The 20,034-nt window shown below is 40.7% G+C and overlaps 1 protein-coding gene across 1 annotated transcript; it reads left to right on the top strand.

The window, feature by feature from the left end:
- The first annotated feature begins 76 nt into the window (after positions 1 to 76).
- CLN3 (CLN3 lysosomal/endosomal transmembrane protein, battenin) lies at positions 77 to 19,609 on the top strand. Its single transcript, XM_087713792.1, has 16 exons — positions 77 to 209; positions 353 to 437; positions 530 to 614; positions 1,716 to 1,818; positions 3,797 to 3,871; positions 3,965 to 4,044; positions 6,057 to 6,142; positions 7,221 to 7,293; positions 8,977 to 9,120; positions 11,567 to 11,697; positions 12,593 to 12,642; positions 15,212 to 15,280; positions 15,875 to 15,930; positions 17,021 to 17,114; positions 17,599 to 17,739; positions 18,794 to 19,609. Exons 2-16 carry the CDS (start codon positions 389 to 391, stop codon positions 18,911 to 18,913), a joined length of 1,356 nt encoding a protein of 451 aa, XP_087569918.1. The 5' UTR covers positions 77 to 209; positions 353 to 388; the 3' UTR covers positions 18,914 to 19,609.
- Positions 19,610 to 20,034: the final 425 nt, after the last annotated feature.

Raw genomic sequence — 20,034 nt, forward strand, 5'->3', positions numbered from 1 at the left:
GGCTTTCCCTGGTTCTCTTGTGCGCGCTCTCGGCTTCGCCATTGACAGCAAAGCCCAGCTGAGGACGTTGCGTGGCAGGAGGAAGTGCTATCAAACCAGGAAGTAGGAGCCGCAGGAGGGTTGCCGTGCCTACAACTTCGGTTTCAGTTTTTCCGATCTTCAGCCCTCTCAGATTTGCAGAGAAGTCTAATTGAAACGTTTTCTTAAAGGTAGCGGCGCAGCTTTAGCCAGAGGGATGAACGGGACGAGGTGGGGCACAAGCCAGAGGGATCATCTCGATGCATCCCTGAAAGTCCCAGAAATTTGTTGTGCATTCATGCTCCTCCTCTTTCTTCCCCCTTTTTAATATTAGGTGATCCCTCTTGTGCTCTGATTTCTGCCTCATGCCATGGAGCACGCTGGGGGCAGATGGCAGGAAGCCTCGGGTGATTCTGAGGGTGAGTTTGTTCTCATGTTCAGATTTTCCCCCTTCCCCCCCCCAATGTCTCCTCACTTCTGACAGCTGTGCTTCTTCTCCCCCCACAAACAGAGGAAAATGAAAGTGTGGTGCACTCTGCGGAATCCGAAGCCACCCTGGATGCTTGCAGCCAGCGGAGAAACAATGCGGGCTTCTGGTGAATTCCTTTACGCTAATTCTTTGGTTCAAGGAGATGCAGGATGTACAATAGCATGTCTTCAGTTGTTACTACTACCACTTTCACCTCTGTTGCTGTGTGAAAACTAGCTTCTTTTTCACGTTATAGCACATCAGCTTAAGCACTTCTGCCTTGTGCCCACATTTATTTTCTAAGTATCTTTTCTACAAACTTGATATTTTTACACCTCCTCTTCCACTGGGCCGTCGTCATCCTATTTGTTTGCAGCGCACTTTGTACAACTAGTGGCGTGCATTACGTTGCATGCATTCAAGCTTCGTGGAATTTTGAGTGTGGCGATAGTGTTTTATATAGTCTGAAGAAATGAGTGATGCTACAAACAGAGCTAAACTGATCTGGATCTAATCAGTGTTTGAACCCTGTTTACATGCATCTGAGCTGGTGTTGTGAAAGAAAGTGGGGCCTGTAATTACAATAAAAAATATAATAGAATAAAAAATGAACAAAATGATAGCAGTGATATGGTTCACACTATGGTAAAACATAGTTCACTTAGTACTTAAAAAGCCACAATTGGTTGGATCGATTGCAACCAAGTTTATACAGTAAAGCAGTGTTTTTCAATCTCAGCAACTTTAAGATGTGTGGACTTCAGCTCCAAGAATTCCCCAGTCAATAGCAATAGCAGTAGACTTATATACCGCTTCATAGGCCTTTCAGGCCTCTCTAAGCGGTTTACAGAGAGTCAGCATATTGCCCCCAACAATCTGGGTCCTCATTTTACCCACCTCGGAAGGATGGAAGGCTGAGTCAACCCTGAGCCGGTGAGATTTGAACCGCTGACCTGCTGATCTAGCAGTAGCCTGCAGTGCTGCATTTAACCACTGCGCCACCTTGGCTCTTAACCATGCTGACTGGGGAATTCTGGGAGCTTAAGTCCGCACATCTTAAAGTTGCTGAGATTGAAAAACACTGCAGTAACCACAATATTTGGGTTCTTACAGTCCAGTAAGCCACAACTAAGTATGTATTCTATAGGTTAACACATTTTAGGAACCCAAACACTGATGTATGCATATGTGGTAACCTCCATGTTTCCTAAATTGTCTCCTCACACAGGGTACTTGGTCTTTGCAACAATTTTGCTTACGTGGTGATGCTGAGTGCAGCTCATGACATCCTCAGCCATCAGAAGGTGCCAGACCATAATGGGACTGCACCGGTGAGTGTGCAAGGAAGAAGTCTGTGTGTATATTTGTATAAAAGCAGAATGAGGAACAGGTCAAGAGAAAATGTCAGTTACAGGAAGAAATAAATACGTAGAAAATAAGTACAAGGGAAAAAATGTATGAAAGAATAAGGAAGTACACAAATGTGAAATAAAGCAGGACTGCTTATCTGTGGATTTTTTCTCCTATTAGTTTCAACCAGTTGAGCCAATAACCAGAGACTGAGAAGGCTGAAGTCCCTTTTATTAGATTACCTGTGAGGTAGAAAATACATTTTGGCAGAAATGTCTTAGCAGAGAGAGCTGTTTGACTTTGGTTATCTGGATCAATAAGTCCTTGACTTACAACTACTTGCTTAGTGAGCATTCAAAATTACAGTGGCACTGAAAAAAAGTGGCAGCTGTTCTCACACTCACAACCTTCACTGTATTCCCACACTCACATGATCAGAATTTAGGCACTTGGCAACCAGCATATATTTATGAGGGTCACAGCATTTCAGGATCACGTAATTGTCATTTCTGGCCTTCCCAGTTGGCTTCCCACAAGCAAACTGGGGGAAACTGGATTCCCTTAACAACTGCAGTGATCTACTTAACCGTTGTGGCAAAAAGGTTGCAAGACTGAATGTGACTAGCTTAATAACTGCTTTGCTTAGCAACAGAAATTCTGATCCTAACTGCGGTTGTAAGTCAAGGATTATCTGTATTAAAACACAGCAAGCTTGGAGTGGAGGCACTATGTCAAAGATGGTGATAAAGAGACTCTTGGCATTTTTTATATTCTGTATCTTAGAATTCTCTCATGCAATATTCAGGAAGATATAATTCAGGGCTTCCAGTGATATTATCCATAGAATCCCCCCCTCCAGTTTTTTTTTGTACTACAGTATCTAGATACTCTTGTATATGTATGCATGGTAGTCCTTGACTTATCCATGGTAGTCCTCGACTTATGACCACAAGTGAGCCCAAAATTTCTCTTGTTAAGTGAGACATTTGTTAAGTGAGTTTTGCCCCATTTTATGATTTTTCTTACCACAGTTGTTAAGTTAATCACTTAACCACAGATGGTAAATTGGTAACCCAGTTGTCAGAAAGTTATAAAAGGTGATCACATAAACTTTGGACACTGCAATGGTCATAGATATGAACCAGTTGCCAAGCATCAGAGTTTTGATCACATGATCATGGAGACGCTGCAAAGATTGTAAATGTGAAAAATAGTTTTAAGTCACTTTTTTCAATGCCATTGTAACTTGTCACTAAATGAACTGCTGTAAGTGGAGGACTACCTGTATTTACATACACATATTTAAATATGTTGTTCTGACCCAGCCTCAGCAAATAATGATAAGCTGCTTACTCATGAGTAAACACAACCCCTATTTCAAACAGGGTAGGAATAGTCTTTTATTCACATGGATAAACAAAAAACCAAACGTAATTAGTCCCAACAGACCTGGTTCTGGCTTGAAATCTGAATTGCTTTCTGGCCACTCCCACTTGCTGGCCACTCCCAAACCCCTACTGTTTATTTCCCAGCCATGGAGGGGCTGACTAGTGTCCACATCTGCTTTTCCTTGAGAGCCGGCTTATTGTTTTCCTTTGCTCTCCTCTCCTCTCTCTGTGTATATGCTCATCTGGGATGGGTCCCATAGGTTCCTCTCCCTCATTCAGCTCAGGCCCTGAAGCCCAGATAGCTGCGTCCCCACTTGGGGGAGGCCCCGACTCTGCCTCCGATTCTGTTTCCTTATCAGAGCCTTCCAAAGCTGGGCCAGGCTCTCCCTCAACCTCCTCCTCATCTGACTCCGCAGCTAGCCCTGCTGGCAGCTGGACGGGCCACAAAACATGTTGACCTTTTGAGATTGTCAGATGTAATGAGATTTTAGAGTGTTTTCATCAGAGATTTGCTGATTTCATGGAACTTTGCTGAGTAAACACACGCTGCCGTCTTTTGCTTTCCACTCAGATTCCCCCCAGTGCTTCTCCAGAGAATACCACCACCAATACTTCTGGGTATGATTGCAACACCATTTCGACTGGGGTAAGTGTAAAAGCCAGATCAGGCAGGGGAAGGAGCGAGGTACTTTGAGGTTTTGATACCAGGTTTTTTTTTTTTTTTTTGCATCCTGTATAGGCGGTACTGCTGGCAGACATTTTGCCAACTCTCTTCATCAAATTCAGTGCTCCTTTTTGCATCCACTTGTTCCCATATGGGTAAGTTTGCACTGGTGCAAAATAATTAGCATATCATTGCAGGTAAGAGAAGGGAAGGTATTTTTATTTATTATTATTTCTTAAACTTTTTTATCCTGCCATTACTTTTATAAGTTACTCAAGGCTTCTTCCTCCTTTTTTTCCACACAACCACCATCCTTTGGAGTGAGTTGGGCTAAGAGAGAATGACTGGCCCAGAGTCACCCAGCTGATTTTTATACCTAAGGCGGGACTAGAACTCAAGAACTCTCCTGGTTCCTAGCTAGCATTTTAATGACTAAATATTATACCTAAACTCTGGGGTGAAATCAAGTTACCTTTGCTACTGGTTCACAAATGTCAGTGCGCACTACTTCCACGCATGCACAGGACCTTCCGCGCGTGCACAGAGTGTCAAAATAGGATGAGCCTGCTACTGAGCATGCCTACAAAGATAGGTAGAACAGCAAGGGGGTGGGAATCCACTGTGCCAGGTGATTTAGATTAGGTAAATCTAAAAAGCAGGAAATCCGATGATTCTAGCTAATATAAATCATGTGTCACATCTGATCCTTAGAAATACCCGTTCGGGCAAACCGGTAGCATTTTTACTACCAGTTCTAGTGAAACCGATAGCATTTCACCCCTGCCTGAACTCCTAATGGAAATTTTCTTTACATTAAAAAGAATATTCTTGATGTACGGGGAAAGCTGCACAATATTGTCATGCTTTGCATTCAAAAAAAGGATCCGTGTCTTGGGCTCTCTTTTTCAACCTGGCCATATCTACTGGTAGTACAGATAAAGGTATTCCAGCATACCTGGAAATCAATGTCTATAGCAATGTTCCTCAACCTTGGCAATTTTGCATTGTATGGATTTCAACTTCCGGAATTCTCCAGTCAGAAATTAGCTTGGGAATTCTGGGAGCTGGAGTCCACACATCTTAAATTTGCCAAGGTTGAGAAACACTGCTCTAGAGAATGTCGACCAGTGGTGGGTTTCAAATATTGTTCGAACCTACTCTGTGGGTGTGGCCTCCTTTGTGGGAGCGGCTTGCCGCCCATGTGACCGGATATGAAGATGCCAACGACACTTGTCAGAACCACCTTAAATTACCTCACACACAACACTGGCATGCATAAGAATATGATGTAAACTTGTTTTTTAAAAGGCATCTTTGGTTTGCTTTAAAACAACTTCAACACACGCAATGTTCTGATTGCACCACAAACGCAGTAGTCATCCTTACCTTTCACAGAGGCACTGAGTTTTATAAATATGAGTATGATAGTGTAGAATAATCATATCCAAGGACCAGTGGTGGGTTTCAAAAAATTTTGGAACCTCTTCTGTAGGTGTGGCCTGCTTTCCGGGTCCACTGGTGGAACCTCTTCTAACCCGTTCGGTAGATTTGACGAACTGGTTCTACCGAATAGGTGCGAACTGGTAGGAACCCACCTCTGATGCCGACCTATTGTATGATTTGCTTGTACAGGGGTTACATTTGTCTTTTGAAGAAAATGTGTTTATAGGTGCTTTTTTCCTATTGGAGAAAGCTGTATGTTTACATCAAGGTAAGAAATAAGTGGAATTAGGAAATTTTAGCCGAGAAAGGAAATAGCAATAGCAATAGCAGTGGACTTATATACCGCTTCATAGGCCTTTCAGGCCTCTCTAAGCGGTTTACAGAGAGTCAGCATATTGCCCCCAACAATCTGGGTCCTCATTTTACCCACCTCGGAAGGATGGAAGGCTGAGTCAACCCTGAGCCGGTGAGATTTGAACCGCTGACCTGCTGATCTAGCAGTAGCCTGCAGTGCTGCATTTAACCACTGCGCCACCTTGGCTCAGCCGAGAAAGGAAATGCATAAGAAGCAATCCCTTTGTTTATTGCCTGGTAGTTTGTTCTAATCCTCTTCTTTCTTTCTTTCATTCTTTCTTTCTTTCTTTTTTCCTTCCTTCCCTCCCTCCCTCCCCCTCCCCCCTCTCTTTCTCCCTCTCTCCTCCCCTCCCCTCTCCTCCCTCCACAGCTTGCGTGTTGCCATTTGTGTCACCTCAGCTTGGGGCAGCTTTTTACTAGTTGCCTTTTCCACCAGCATAACACAAAGCCTCCTGGGTGAGTATCGTTTTCATGTGTGTATAATCTTAAAACAGATGATTATTCAAATTTTGGAGGAAACAAGTGCGTTTGCCATTCAACTCAAGCCATTTTTTTCAATACCAAAGTCCCTTTGACTATATTTATAACCAAAAGCAACAGACCTGGCTTTGATCCATCAATAACCCTAATTTACTTGTCCTGATATGCCAGAATTGTGGTTTATCGTAACTGATTTATCATGTCATTACTTGCTACACATCGAAAGTAAAAAAAATAAAATAGAAGTAGTTAAAATGATTGGATAAATCTTCAGATATATATATATGTATATATATATGTATGTATGTATGTATGTATGTATGTATGTATGTATGTATGTATGTATGTATGTATATATATATATATATATATATATATATATATATATATATATGTATATATATATATATATATATATATTTTAAAGAAGCCAAAATATCAAACTAGAGCAGGGGTCAGCAACCTTAAACACTCAAAGAGCCACAAATGTCCTAACTGGAAGCCCCTCGTTCAATTCTGGAGTCGATCAGAAGTCCGGTTCCCCCACCATACAGTCTCTTCCTAGCCCGGCATTCTTTTTCTTCTACCTCTCCTACTGAAAGCCCTATCAATTGTGGAGCCAACCGGCTACAGGGAGCCACAGCAAAAGGATGAAAGAGCCACATGTAGCTCCAGAACCACGTGTTGCTTATCCCTGAACTAGAACATGCTCACTGGCAAAAGAATGCTGAATATTCCTTAAAAAGGGAATGTGGATATGGAATAGAGTATAATAGAGAAGGGGAAACCTGACCGGAATTCCAAGTAGAAGTATTCCTTCTGGAAGGCAAAACAAATAATCAGTAAAATATGTGTATATTTTAAATATTTCTGCCAAAGTTCTGAAGTTGTAAAACTTGCACAGAGATGAACATACTGCATACAACTGATACATTTGTGACAGAAGAAACTAAGCCCAGTCCTGTTCTGACTTCTGCACAGTTCAGAGATTTGATAACAATAGGACAGGTTGCTTACGTGTGGTGTCTCCTTTTTTTTCTCCTCACTGCTATAGGTGTCGTGCTTGCCAGTATATCCTCTGGTCTTGGTGAAATAACATTCCTGGCACTCACATCATTTTTCAACAGGTAAACATCGAGAAGGGCAATTGTAGGATTTGGATCAGTGTTTCTCAACCTTGGAGACTTGAAGTCCTGTGGACTTCAACTCCCAGAATTCCCCAGCCACAGGACTTCAAGTCTCCAAAGTTCAGAAACACTGATTTGGATGGTGAATGACACTTTACAAAAGAGTTAGGTTGCAGCTCCTGCTTGCTTAACAAATTAGCCTTTGTTGCTGAGGTGCCCAGCTTTTCTAGGCCTGTAGATCCAACTGAAAATTTGAGAAACTGTCAGGGGCACCACCTTCACAAAGTGATGGTCATGAGAGTCAACTTCGTTGTAAGACTAAGTAACTTCCTTAAAAGAAAATGAGCGTGAAGGCAGGAACTGGATTTGGAATCCCAAAGTCAAATTATATATTCTCACTGGCAAAACTGAAAAATAAAAGTGCTGGTGGTCTCAAAAATGCAGCCCCTCACCCCACCCTCCTAGCAAATAGACACAACTCTCTTCATATACACAAACACGGTATATCCTGTGTGGTATTTTTGGTTATGCTGACCATCAGGTGCTACCATCTGACTAATCTTGCCCTTACTGTATTGAGACTCCTCAAATATTAGATTTTATTCCGAGTGGTTCAAATCCTTTACTAGGAATTGATCTCGTGGATCTTTGCTTATATGATTATATATATGGTGCATTAACTTTATAAGTTTGGTACTCAGAAATGACAGGAAGAGATATCTAACAGCCATCAAAATATGTACCATTTGGATAACTTATAAAACACCAAAATAGGCTGTAAATAGTCAAAACTATTTCCCCTTCCAAAAAGGTAATTATTCAGATAGGATACATATAGTGAACCAAGCAAAATAATTTTTGCTATCTGGCTGGGCAGGCTGTGAAGAAAGTTTTATGCTTAATTGGGCCCAGAAACATTTGGTGGGAAGGAAGTGAGAGGAGCAGTTATAGATAAACTTTGCAGTCACCAGAACTCAGTAATTATTTATTAGTGTGACCGGATTCACATGTGCTTTGATGTTAAACTGAACTGCTGAGACTATTAAATACATTTCTGCATGTTAATAGGTGACATTTTCTTTGCCTTAATTCTGTTAATAAGATTTAAAGAAGATAGATGTATTATATTAAACAGTCTGGTTGGAAAGTAGTCATAAGATGTGTATTTCTCTCTGGAAAAAATAAGCTATATGTATCCAACCTAGTTAAATTGAGCTTAGAAACATGAATTAAACAGAGTTCTTATTGGCTAGTACCTGGATAACGCATGCTCATGAGAAATGTTGAACAGCTTTTGACTTAAAAACTACTTTAGTAAAGCATGAGCATCTCTAGAGTGCATATATGCCAGTGGTGGTATGCTGCCATTTTGCACTGATTCGGGCACACTGGTAGTGGTGGTGGCGTGAGGCTCCGCCCACCCACCCTGATGTCATCAAGGACCTTCTGCGCATGCTCCCACTTCTGTGCATACTTCTGTACACTTCTGCTACCGAACCGGTAGTGAAGAAAATAGAATACTATCTCTGATATATGCATCATTTAAAAAAGATATCTAATGCCAAAGAATCCCTTATTTTTCTTGCTTACAAGAACTGTGGTTAGATTTGAAGTGATTATGTGGAAGTTGTATACAAAAAGTTCTCCAACTCATGTTGTTTCCTTTGCTTCTCTTCCCACAAGTGCTGTGGTGTCTGCCTGGTCATCTGGAACAGGTGGGGCTGGCTTGATTGGGGCCCTTTCCTACCTCGGGCTGACCCAGATAGGCCTGTCTCCGCAGGATACTCTCCTCTTTATGACCATTGTTCCTGTTATCATGCTGGCCAGGTGAGGTCTAAAAACAGGGCGTGCAAAGAGAGCCACATGCAGATGCAAAAAAAGGAAAGGTGAAAACATTGTCAAGAAGACAAATTGAGAGCCAGTTTGGTCTAGTGGTGAAGGCACTAGTCCAGAAGCCAGGAGACTGTGAGTTCTAATCTCACCTTAGCCAAAAGCCAACTGGGTGACGTTGGGCCAGCCACTCTTTCTCAGCCCACCTCACCTCACAGGGTTGTTGTTGTGGGGAAAATAGGAAGAGGAACGAGTATTTATGGAAATAATAAAGATGGGCAATGAATGAATGATGGTGACTAGGAAAGCATAAAATGAAGCAAGAAGCAGGATATTGACTGCATATGAAATATATGAATGTGCTGTACTTTGGACCCAGAATCAAAAAAGTCCTCTGAAGCAGGAAGATACCAGAGGTGGTATTCAGCAGGTTCTGACCAGTTCTGGAGAACCGGTTGTGGAAATTTTGAGAAGTTTGGAGAACCATTAAATGCCATTTCTGACTGGCCGCACCTCCATCTATTCTCTGCCTCCCGAGTCCCAGTTGATCGGGAGGGAATGGGGATTTTTCAGTAACTTTCCCCCGGAAGGGGATGGGAATGGAGATTTTACAGTATCCTTCCCCTGCCGTGTCCACCAAGCCATGCCACGCCCACCAAGCCACGCCCACAGAATCGGTAGTAAAAAAAAATTGAATTCCACCACTGATGCAGCTGCAATGGGATGTGAGAATAACCTTGAGAGACAGGAGGAAAAGCCACAATATACACAACATCTGATAAATCTAAATACCAAACAGGAATGTAACTGGAGAAAAGTCACAGAATTAACCCTCCCTTGTTTTGTAGAACATAAAAGCAGGAGTGGAGGAGGCACATTCTGACTTGCAAGATTCTATTATTATAATCTTATAATAAAATTAGTTTTAGTGTTCATAACTTGGATTTCTTGATGTAGACTGTCTTGAAATGCTGACAACAATCTTGCAAGTCTCAGTGTCCTTGTGGGGAGAAAGTGACAAAAATACTGGCTCATCTTGCTTCTTTTTGTAGCACTTCGTTATATTCTATAGCTTACAAAATACAAAATGGTCAATGAAATTATTTTTCTGCTAGCTGTTGTTTGCCAACCAAGGTTCTAGAATCTCACAAAAAATTGCAAAGTTTTATTTAGATGCTCATTAGATCCAATGCTTCAATTTAGGGAAGAATGAAATGTAATTACATAGAAACAAAAGTTACAGTGTTATTCTGTATTACGTGATCTAGTTGTATTTCAATTTTATATTGTTGAATGTATTGGCTGGGGTCTGTCATAAAATTGAATTATTATAAAGAAAAATTATTTTAAGAAGAAGCAGAAAAGCATCATCACTTTGTACCGGTAGTAGTGATCATATAGAATAGAATAGAATAGAATAGAATAGAATAGAATAGAATAGAATAGAATTCTTCATTGGCCAAGTATGATTGGACACACAAGGAATTTGTCTTTGGTACATATGCTCTCAGTGTACATAAAAAAAGATATATTTGTCAAGAATCATAAGGTACAGTACAAATAAACAACTAGGAAACAATCAGTATCAATATAAGGATTCAAGCAGCAAAGTTACAGTCATACAGTCATAAGTGGGAGGAGATGCATGATAGGAACAATGAGAAGATATTTGTGAAGATGCTGTTTTCTTTTTTTACATTTGAATATACGTCAGTCCTTCTCCATCCCCTTCAAAAATGTTTGTTTTAACTGTTCCTAAGATTATAGAATTTTAGGTAGTCTCTCTAATTTATACTTCACACCTTAATTGAGGATTGGAGAGCCTGTATGGCTTGCAGTTCTTAGATCAGTATTTCTCAAACTTGGCCACTTGAAGATGCATGGACTTCAACTCCCAGAATTCCCCAGCCAACCCTCTCAAGACAGGGATCCATTTTCAAGGAAAAATAAGGGGGGGGAGAGAGTCTTAATAACTACATTAATGAGTTTTACCTGCACCTACCCCAGAAAATGGGGAACAAAGAATCAACCAGAAATTCTTCCCTTACCCCCTCTATAGTTGCCACTGAAGTGTTCCTTTACTTTCTCCCTCCCTTTCTCCCTCCCTTTCTCCCTCCCTCCCTCCCTCCCTCCCTCTCTCTCTCTCTCTTATTTATATTTCATGTTTCTGGACCACCCATTGTGCCCTCGAAGAGGGGCACTGGGTAACATTTGGTTTTTAAACATTTGTTTTTTAAATGTGACATTAGACACAAAAAGGATCCTTCCCATTGTTTGAGCTGATGAGAATAATAACAATAAGCGAACAATCTGATGAAATCTTAAAGTAATCTTGCTAGTCACAAGCAAGCTATGGCTTATTTTGGGGATAATAACTGTAACATCAACCTGGCGGGAACTTGTTATGACCCCTGACCATCTCCCTGCTTCTCCACCTCCATAGCTATTGCTTCCTGCTGGCTCCCCCTCCTCAAGCCCCTCGCTGTGGCTGGGGGGTCTGCAAGCCAAAATCGCCACGTGCCCCTTCTGTGATTCAACAGCCTCTTCTCGGGGACAGGTTGACACACCCTCAAAGTAAGTGACTTTTTTTGTGAATGGCTCCCCTGATCTCAGAAGTGGAAAGCGTGTTCCATTAATGCATGTTCTTCTCTCTGAAAAATGCCCCTGCGGCATCCTTCACTGGGACACCCTCTGCTCAGGCCAAAGGTAGGAATTATTTTATTGCAAATCTTGTCATCTTTTTAATTAATTATGGGCAAACTGCTTGCGTCCACACCATGAAGCCTCTTTTGAAGGGCCTGCTCGGTGCCCTCAATGTTTGGAGGGGGAGTTGTAGGTTTTTAAGACACAACACATGGGCGTAGGGTGGTGGTGGTATTAAACCTTTGTTGCTCAGGGAGACTATTTAATTCCTTTAAACCCCCATGTTCCAAATCAAACAAAACACAGAGACTCCTCAAGTTGCGACCATAATGGAGCCTGCCCATCACAATTATAACTTGTGATGGTCGTAAAATGACCAACCTAATTTTCTCATCTTTTTTGCAATGGTCGTTAAGTGAATAAATTTGGTTATTATGCAAACATGGTCATTAAGCAAATAAATAGTTCGTGATGGGTGCGATTTTGATGAAAACTGGAAGTAAATGATGGTGGCATCGTAAAATGCAGTCACATGACTGGGATGATGCAAACAGCTGCAAATGCAACTTGGTTTGTAGGAGCCCAAAATATGGTTACATCATCGAGGGGCCTCGAACAGTGGCAACACTTCAAATCCAGTTCATAAGTCCCCCTACCCTGAAGTAGATCTATCACAAGTTCAGTTGCTAAGCAGATGATCATAAGTCAATGCTAACTCAGTTAACATCAGGTCACTCTTTGGTTGTGGGCTTCCCCACAGCTTTGTGTGTTTCTCAGAGGAAAACACACTGTCATTATAATTTCAATTACTCTCTCCTTCCTCCAGTGATACAAAAACCTCAGCTCACCTTGCAGGAAAAAGAACAGGTGGCCAAGGTAAGAAGCCTGCTTAGAGAAAGTGGGAAGGACCTTTTGAGCTGTGCAAGTGTAAATAGGTGGTTCCTGTAGGTGGTTAAGTGGGGACCAATGTTAAGTGTGCCTAGGGAACAATTGATACGTGTAGCATTTTTAGGAGGATCTCTTTTGTAAGAATATTGTACAGCTATTTAATCTTTTCGTCATAGATTTCCTTTACTTACTTTACTTTATTGTCATTGTACGTATATACACAGTTTACACATACAACAAAATTCACATAACACTCAGAGATCAGGCCCAACACACATAACAATCCCAAAACACCCTCCTTCCACCAAAAAAACATTCCCTGCCCCTAAACCACCCAAACATTCACACAACAGACTAAGTGGTGTTGTCCAATAGCTCACTGATGGTGGCCCTTTAGTTCATTGTTGAGTGCAATTATATCTCTGGGATAAAAGCTATTCAGAAGACGTGTGGCCCTAGTTTTAATTGTTCTGTACCTTCTGCCAGAAGGCAACAGTCTAAAAAGCAGAAGAGTCTCTGAAAATGTTGTGCAACTTCCTCAAACAGCAATATGCGAAGATGTCATCCAGGGCTGGTAGCTAAAGCCCAGTGTTATTCTGGGCAGTCTTAATGATTCTCTGTAGAGCTTTTTTGTCCGCTGCAGAGCTGCTCCCATACAATGCAAGAATGCCGCATGTCAGGACACTCTCAATAGTGCTGTGATAGTAGGATAGAAATAGATGCTGAGATAGATTTATCTTCCTTAGCATTCTCAGGAAGTATAGCCTCTTCTATGCCTTCTTCACAAGCATGTTAGCATTCATGGTCCATGAGAGGTCCTCTGAGATATAAATGCCCAGAAATTTTAAACTACCAACCCTCTCCACCTCCTTGCCATTTATGTACAATGGTAAATGTACATCTCTCTTCCTCCTCAAGTCAATTATAAGTTATTTGGCTTTTTGGGTGTTAAGTGTAAGATTATTTTCTTTACACCACAATGTCAGCCCTTGTACTTCCTTCCTATAAGCAGACTCATTGTTCTCTGGAAAGAGGTGGGTTAAAAACATGGCAGCAAAAGGCAAGAAGAAAGAACATTACTTAAATACATTTTATAAATATTAGTGAAGAAGATAGGGCAGTTGTGCAGTAAAAGCCTAGAAGTATCTTAAATTTGAAAAAGAGGATTTAAAAAAACCAGAAAGAGGCCCGCTGGACTAGGAGTGGAAAGGCTCAAGTTTTACTTCAATTTCTGTCATGGAAACTCCCTGAGTGAATTTGGGTCACTTGTTTCCTCTCAGCTCAACTTACTCACAGGCATGTAATTGTGAGGAAAAAATATGAGGAGAGATCACTCCATGTATTTCCCCTTCAATTCCGAACAAAAAACAAATGATATAAATTTAATAATAAACAGAGACTGGATCAAAACACATTTTGGGAACAGTAGATGGACAATATACAAATAATTAATTTCTATTGGAAATCAACCATTAATACAGTTCTTGCCTTTCAAACTCATGTTTTTTTTTAATTATACCTTTAATTTATACAATTTCCCATATTTCTGTCATCAAAAATACCTAAGATGTGATCGTTTATTATGGTTTATAGTTGCAATCTTCTGTGACAACATAGGTTTCAACATTATACACACACACACACACACACACACACACACACACACATACATCATGCATATTGTAACTTTCATGCACAAGGTTTTCATGCACTAAGTTATAAACTTAGTAAAACACATTATTTTTGTTGAAATCTAGGCCTTCATGCACAAGGCCTAGTTTACAACAAAAATAATGTGTTTCACTAAGTTTATAACTCTGAAGTACATCTGCTTCTATTAACTCAGAGTTGAGTGCTATACAAATTTAATACATCATCACCTCAACCTTGTCCATGGACTGTAACTGTATCACATGAATATATTCTTCCTGGAACTTCAAGTAATCCATGTGATTTGGTACTTTAAGACAGAGGTAGTCCTTGACTTACAACCATTCATTTAGTGATCATTCAAAGTTGCAATGTCACTGAAAAAGTGACTTATGCCCAATTTTCATATTGTTGCAACATCACATGATCAGAATTCAGATTTTTGCAATTAACATATATTTATGACAGCTGCAGTGTCCCGGGTCAGATGATCACCTTTTGTGACTTTCTGACAAGAAAGGTCAATGTGGAGACCAGATTCACTTAACAACCATGTTTCTAACTTAACAATTGCAGTGATTCACTTAACAATGGTGGCAAGAAAGGTCATAAAATGTGATAATTTGTCTTGTTTAACAGTGGAAATATTGGGCTCAAGTGTGGTTGTAAGTTGAGGACTACCTGTACATTTTGGCTTTAACATTTTAATGCTTTAATTTATAAGAATTTTCAGAAGCAGTTCTTGCGGTATCTGCATGTTATTTATATGCAAACATTCACGCATAACACAATATTTCCAAATTATGGTTAGGTTGATGATGGTGTTACTTGTAGGAAGAAGGGCCTGATGGTTTCTTAAACAATTTGGCTGTTCACACAATGAACTCATTCACTTTGTTTCTTTCAGGGTCTTTTAAAATACCTCATTCCCTTGTCTGTGGTGTATTTTGCCGAATACTTCATCAATCAGGGTCTGGTGAGTGGAATTATTCCTTTATTGGTAGTCGATGCTGGTCAGGGGTGGGTTCCTGCCACTTCTAACCTCTTCTATAGAAGAGGTTCCACAAATCTACCGTGCCATTTAGAACCGGTTCCAGCTCCCTCCCCCCGCACATCCACACCACGCTTGCCCCGCCCGCCGTTGGCTGGCTCACCAATCACCCCACCCACCTCTAAGAGTCTTATATAAACATTAAAGTCTTAAAGCTGTCAAGTTTGAACACCCTTGGGGTTTTTTTCCTAAAGGGTTAGGGGTGCAAGGGTCTTGTAACTTGACAACTTTAAGACTTGCGTGCTTCAAATGCCAGAGTTTCTGAGCCAACATTTTGGTTGCTAAGCAAGAGCGTTGTTAAGTGAGTTTCACCACATTTTACAAGTTGGCCACGCCCACCTAGTCACATGATTGCCAAGCCACTCCCACTCGGTCACATGGCTGGCAAGCCACTCCCACCCAGTCACATGGCCAGCAAGCCACTCCCACAAAGCAGGCCGCACTGCTTTAGAAGAGGTTTTAAAAAATTTTGAGGCTTTTTCTTTTTAACATTGACTCTCTGCCTTGTTTTTTCCCCAGTTTGAATTGTTGTATTTTCGAAACACAACTTTAAATCATCCCCAACAATATCGCTGGTAAGTGGCAAGGTGATAAAATAGCTACTTTTTGTTTGGTGCTTTCAAAATGTTAGACTGTAACCTCCCATTAGCCTCATCCAACACTGAATAAGATAACTGGATATAACTTTGTGGAGAAAAAATGAATTACTAACTGAGTGAGAAGAGTTGGTAGGCTAGAAAAAAGATACAAGCATTTGTTTAGCAATTGTTCAAAGTGACAGCTGTCAGGGTTCCAAGTAACAAGTCCATGCTAAACAAAACTCCAAGGCAGATAGATTCCTCAAAGAGTAGCTTTATTGGAAATATCATATTGGCACAAATCTGGTGAAAACTGACTCTGAAGACTTCCGCAGTTTTCACCTAATTACAAGTCAAACCTTTCCCATTTTCTCAAAACAATCAGTCACATGGTCCAATCACAGTGCATTCTGGCTGCCAGGTGACATCACTCTGCCTTCCTCCGACTAGGTGTGAGAATGTCCTTGGTTTTAAAGAGAAAATATTTTGTTTTGGCTACAGAATCTCAATTATCTCAAATCCCCCCTCCCTATCCCTCAGCTCCAGTGTGGCAATGCTGAAGCTGTCAAAAATGTCTTTGGTTAAGTCAGCTTCAGGGTTGACAACAACGGCAGTGGGAAAAAATCAGTTACAACCAGTCATTTCACCAAACAAACATTGTAGCATCACTATAGTCACCGGATCAAAATTTGGGCACTTGGCAATGAGCATATAGTTATGATCAGTTGGGATCATGTGATCGCCATTTGAACCTTCCCAGCCAGCTTCCAACAAGCAAAGTCAATACGAAAGCTGTATTTGCTTAACAACTGCATAATTCACTTAACAACTGCAGTTCTTCATTTAACAACTGTGGCAAAAATCATTTGTAAAATCCGGAGTAACTCATTTAACAATTGCTTTGCCTAGCGACAGAAAATTTGGTCCTAATTGTAGTCACAAGTTAAGGATTACCTCTAGATGTGAAAACTCTTGTGTGACTTCTGGAGGATTTTTTAATATTTACAGTTAGTATATTCATATATAGAAGTAACAATTTAACCAACCATATTGTGGCTTAAGCCGAATTCTTTCTGTCTTTTTGCAGGTATCAGATGCTCTATCAGGCAGGGGTTTTTATTTCCCGTTCCTCTGCCAGTTGTATACGGATCCGAAAAATATGGCTTCTGGCTATATTGCAGGTAAAAAAAATCCGCTCACCAATGTTTCCCCTTCTTCTCCATGTAATGATTCCTTTCCATCTCTTTAAAACAGGTCCTCTCTTGATTGTAAGATTTATTCCATTCCTCCCACTTGCTTTGTATTTATGTATTGGAATTATTTACATTCAGCATACTTTCATAGGCTCAAGGTGGTTTGCATCAGGCAAATGAATAAAAATAACAAAATCTGACTAGCGTAAACAATTCAGCATTCCATTAACATCATGAATAGCTGTCAGAATCAATCAAGAGGTATTCATCAGGGGCATAAGCTACTAATATCTGTGAAAGGTATTTGATTTTAAAAACCTGAGAGCAAGGCTGATTAAAAACAAAAAAGAACCGGCGAGCCTCTATTGGAATAATCTGTGACCTGCCACCGTAAACTATGTCTTGTCTATGATTTGGCTTCCAGAAAATTGCTACCATTTTACCAGGCTAATTTTCTTTTGTTCTCCCCTAGTGCCTGAATATGGTGTTTCTCCTATTTGCCGTGAGCTACTTGTTTCTACCCAGTATCTTTTTGGTTTTCGTGCTGATATTGTATGAGGGATTGCTGGGAGGAGCTGGCTATGTGAACACTTTCCATTGTGTCAGTGAAGAGGTGAGTTTGAGGGAAGAAGCAAGAGGTGGGGTTGGAAGGATGGAAGATCAGTTACATGTTGGGTGGAAAGAAGAGAGCATCTCATGCTCAAATGTGTAGAACAAATAAGCATCCTATGACACTGCATTGCCCTTCTTTCATAGTCCTTGACATCCTGCTGACCATAATATCTTAACACTGGCAAGAGAGTGCCCACATCATCCCACCCCAATTTAATTAGGAAACACATCAAAATTGTAATATAGGTTCTAAATATAGCCTTTCACAATTACCATATTTTTCAGAGTATAAGGCAGACCTTTTTTCCCTCAAAAGAGGCTGAAAATCTGGGTGCATCTTATACACTGAATGCAGCATTTTTTGCCTCCCAAAACCCTGCCCCCTTCACCAAAATGGCTGTACATAACTTTTAGGAGGCTTTCAGAGTGCTCCTTGGGGGCTGAGGAGGGCAGAAATTAGCAAAAATGCTCCCCAGCCTCCAGGAGGACTCTATAAGCCTCCTAAAGGCTATCCATACCCTTTTTCTGGACAAAAAAATGGGCCTGTTTTTGTGAAAAAATGGGCCATTTTAGGGAGGTTTGCAGACTGCAAAAAACATTTTTTTAATTTGCTTCTTCAAAACCTTGGTGCATCTTATACTCCGGTGCATCTTATACTCTGAAAAATATGGTAACCACCCATCAAAGTAACTTCCCAGATCTAGTCTATTTCATAGTGGCCTTTTCCTCAGCTGGCTAAAGGATGATAAATTGTGGCTCTTAACCAGAAGGTACTCCCACCTAGAATAAAAGATGAATTATAAGATTTGCAGGGCTTCTCTGCAAACAAACTCAATGGTCCTCTTTAACTAGTATAGGAAACAACAAATATTTTCATCACTTATTTTGGAAATGGGGAGAACTGGGCATTTCAGCTAGGGGGCAATCCTGAAGTTGAAAGGAACAGTTAATTTCTTTGAAGACTTTGATATTTGGTTATCCAACTTGTTTCAATACATCCAGTGTCATGGCAAAGAAATATGATTCCTCCCCCCCCCCTCTTTTCTTACATGCAGAGCAAGCCAGAACATCGAGAGTTTGCCATGGGAGTAGCTTGCATAGCTGATACTTTGGGCATCTCGCTTTCAGGGGCCATTGCCATCCCTGTGCACAACTATTTCTGTCACCTTCCTTGAAGTCTGTTTTCCAGCGGGATCAACAGTTGTCTTGGCATAATTCATCTTTGTTCTTCAGTAGGCTGATGCCCAACTGTATGGAGGGGAAACTCCTGGGTGTTATTAGTATTGACTGACCTCCAAGCACAAGAAAAAAGGAGTATCAGAAGTTGCTAGGAATTTATCCTCTTGGCTTAATTTCCTGAACATTCTGATTTGGGAAATTAGATGTTTTTAATGAGCCCAGTTGTGTTTTTTCCTCTTCACATTGTATAGGATTTAGCAGGGTTAAAGTAGGAAAACGCACTTGCTGTTGGATGGAATCATGTTATAGAGTTCTCAAAGGTGTAATACTTTTAATGAAGAACAGAGTGAAATGAAAACAGTTCAGAAGATGCCTCTCTAAATAACTGGATTCAAGAGAGAGAGAAAAGTGATTCTATGTTTTGTTCATAAGTGAGTATGTTAGAAATCAGATGCTCACGATCTGCTTCTTTCTAAATTTAGTCAGTAAGGCAAACTGTCGGAGAACTGTTACTGTTGCTGAATGATTATTCTATGTCAGAGTACGATAAAGTTAGTAAGTTTACATTTGTGGACTTCTGTGATTATTTGAAATGACTGAGCAAAAATTGGAAATAGACATTGGAATTACAGGCAGAAGTTACAAGAGAGAAAATGCCAGCTAAATAGTAAATAAAACTGTTCTCCAACTGATTTCTGGATTCTTGTGATTAATAAGGATAGAGCTGGGCTAAATTTTTCTAATGTGAATGACTGGATTCTCAGAGATACAGTCCAACGACACTGTGTTAAAACTGACATTGAAGTTTCTCTAAGGTAAACACCCTTAATACTCCAAAGTGAGTATTTAGCTTCCAGAAAATGTACTTCCTTTGGTAGCAGCTTTCCTGTTCTCAGAACTAGCTAAGATTTGTAGTTGTCACTTTACAGTAGTGCCCCCCCCACACCTTTTGAGTGCCAGGGAACAGTTCTGTGGAGGGTGCTTCTTTCTGGGGCAGGAAGACGTGGTTTTGTGCCTTGCCTGGATGCTGTGTGTGCAGGGATGGGGCTTTTCTTGCTTGGGATCCTGCTGTATAGGAAACATAGATCAAATATCCGACATTTAAAAACAACAGCAA

Source organism: Thamnophis sirtalis, unplaced genomic scaffold (assembly GCF_051295495.1).
Source record: "Thamnophis sirtalis isolate CommonGarterSnake01/CBP01778 unplaced genomic scaffold, rThaSir2_p1.2 scaffold_4, whole genome shotgun sequence".
NCBI classification, from domain to species: domain Eukaryota; kingdom Metazoa; phylum Chordata; class Lepidosauria; order Squamata; family Natricidae; genus Thamnophis; species Thamnophis sirtalis.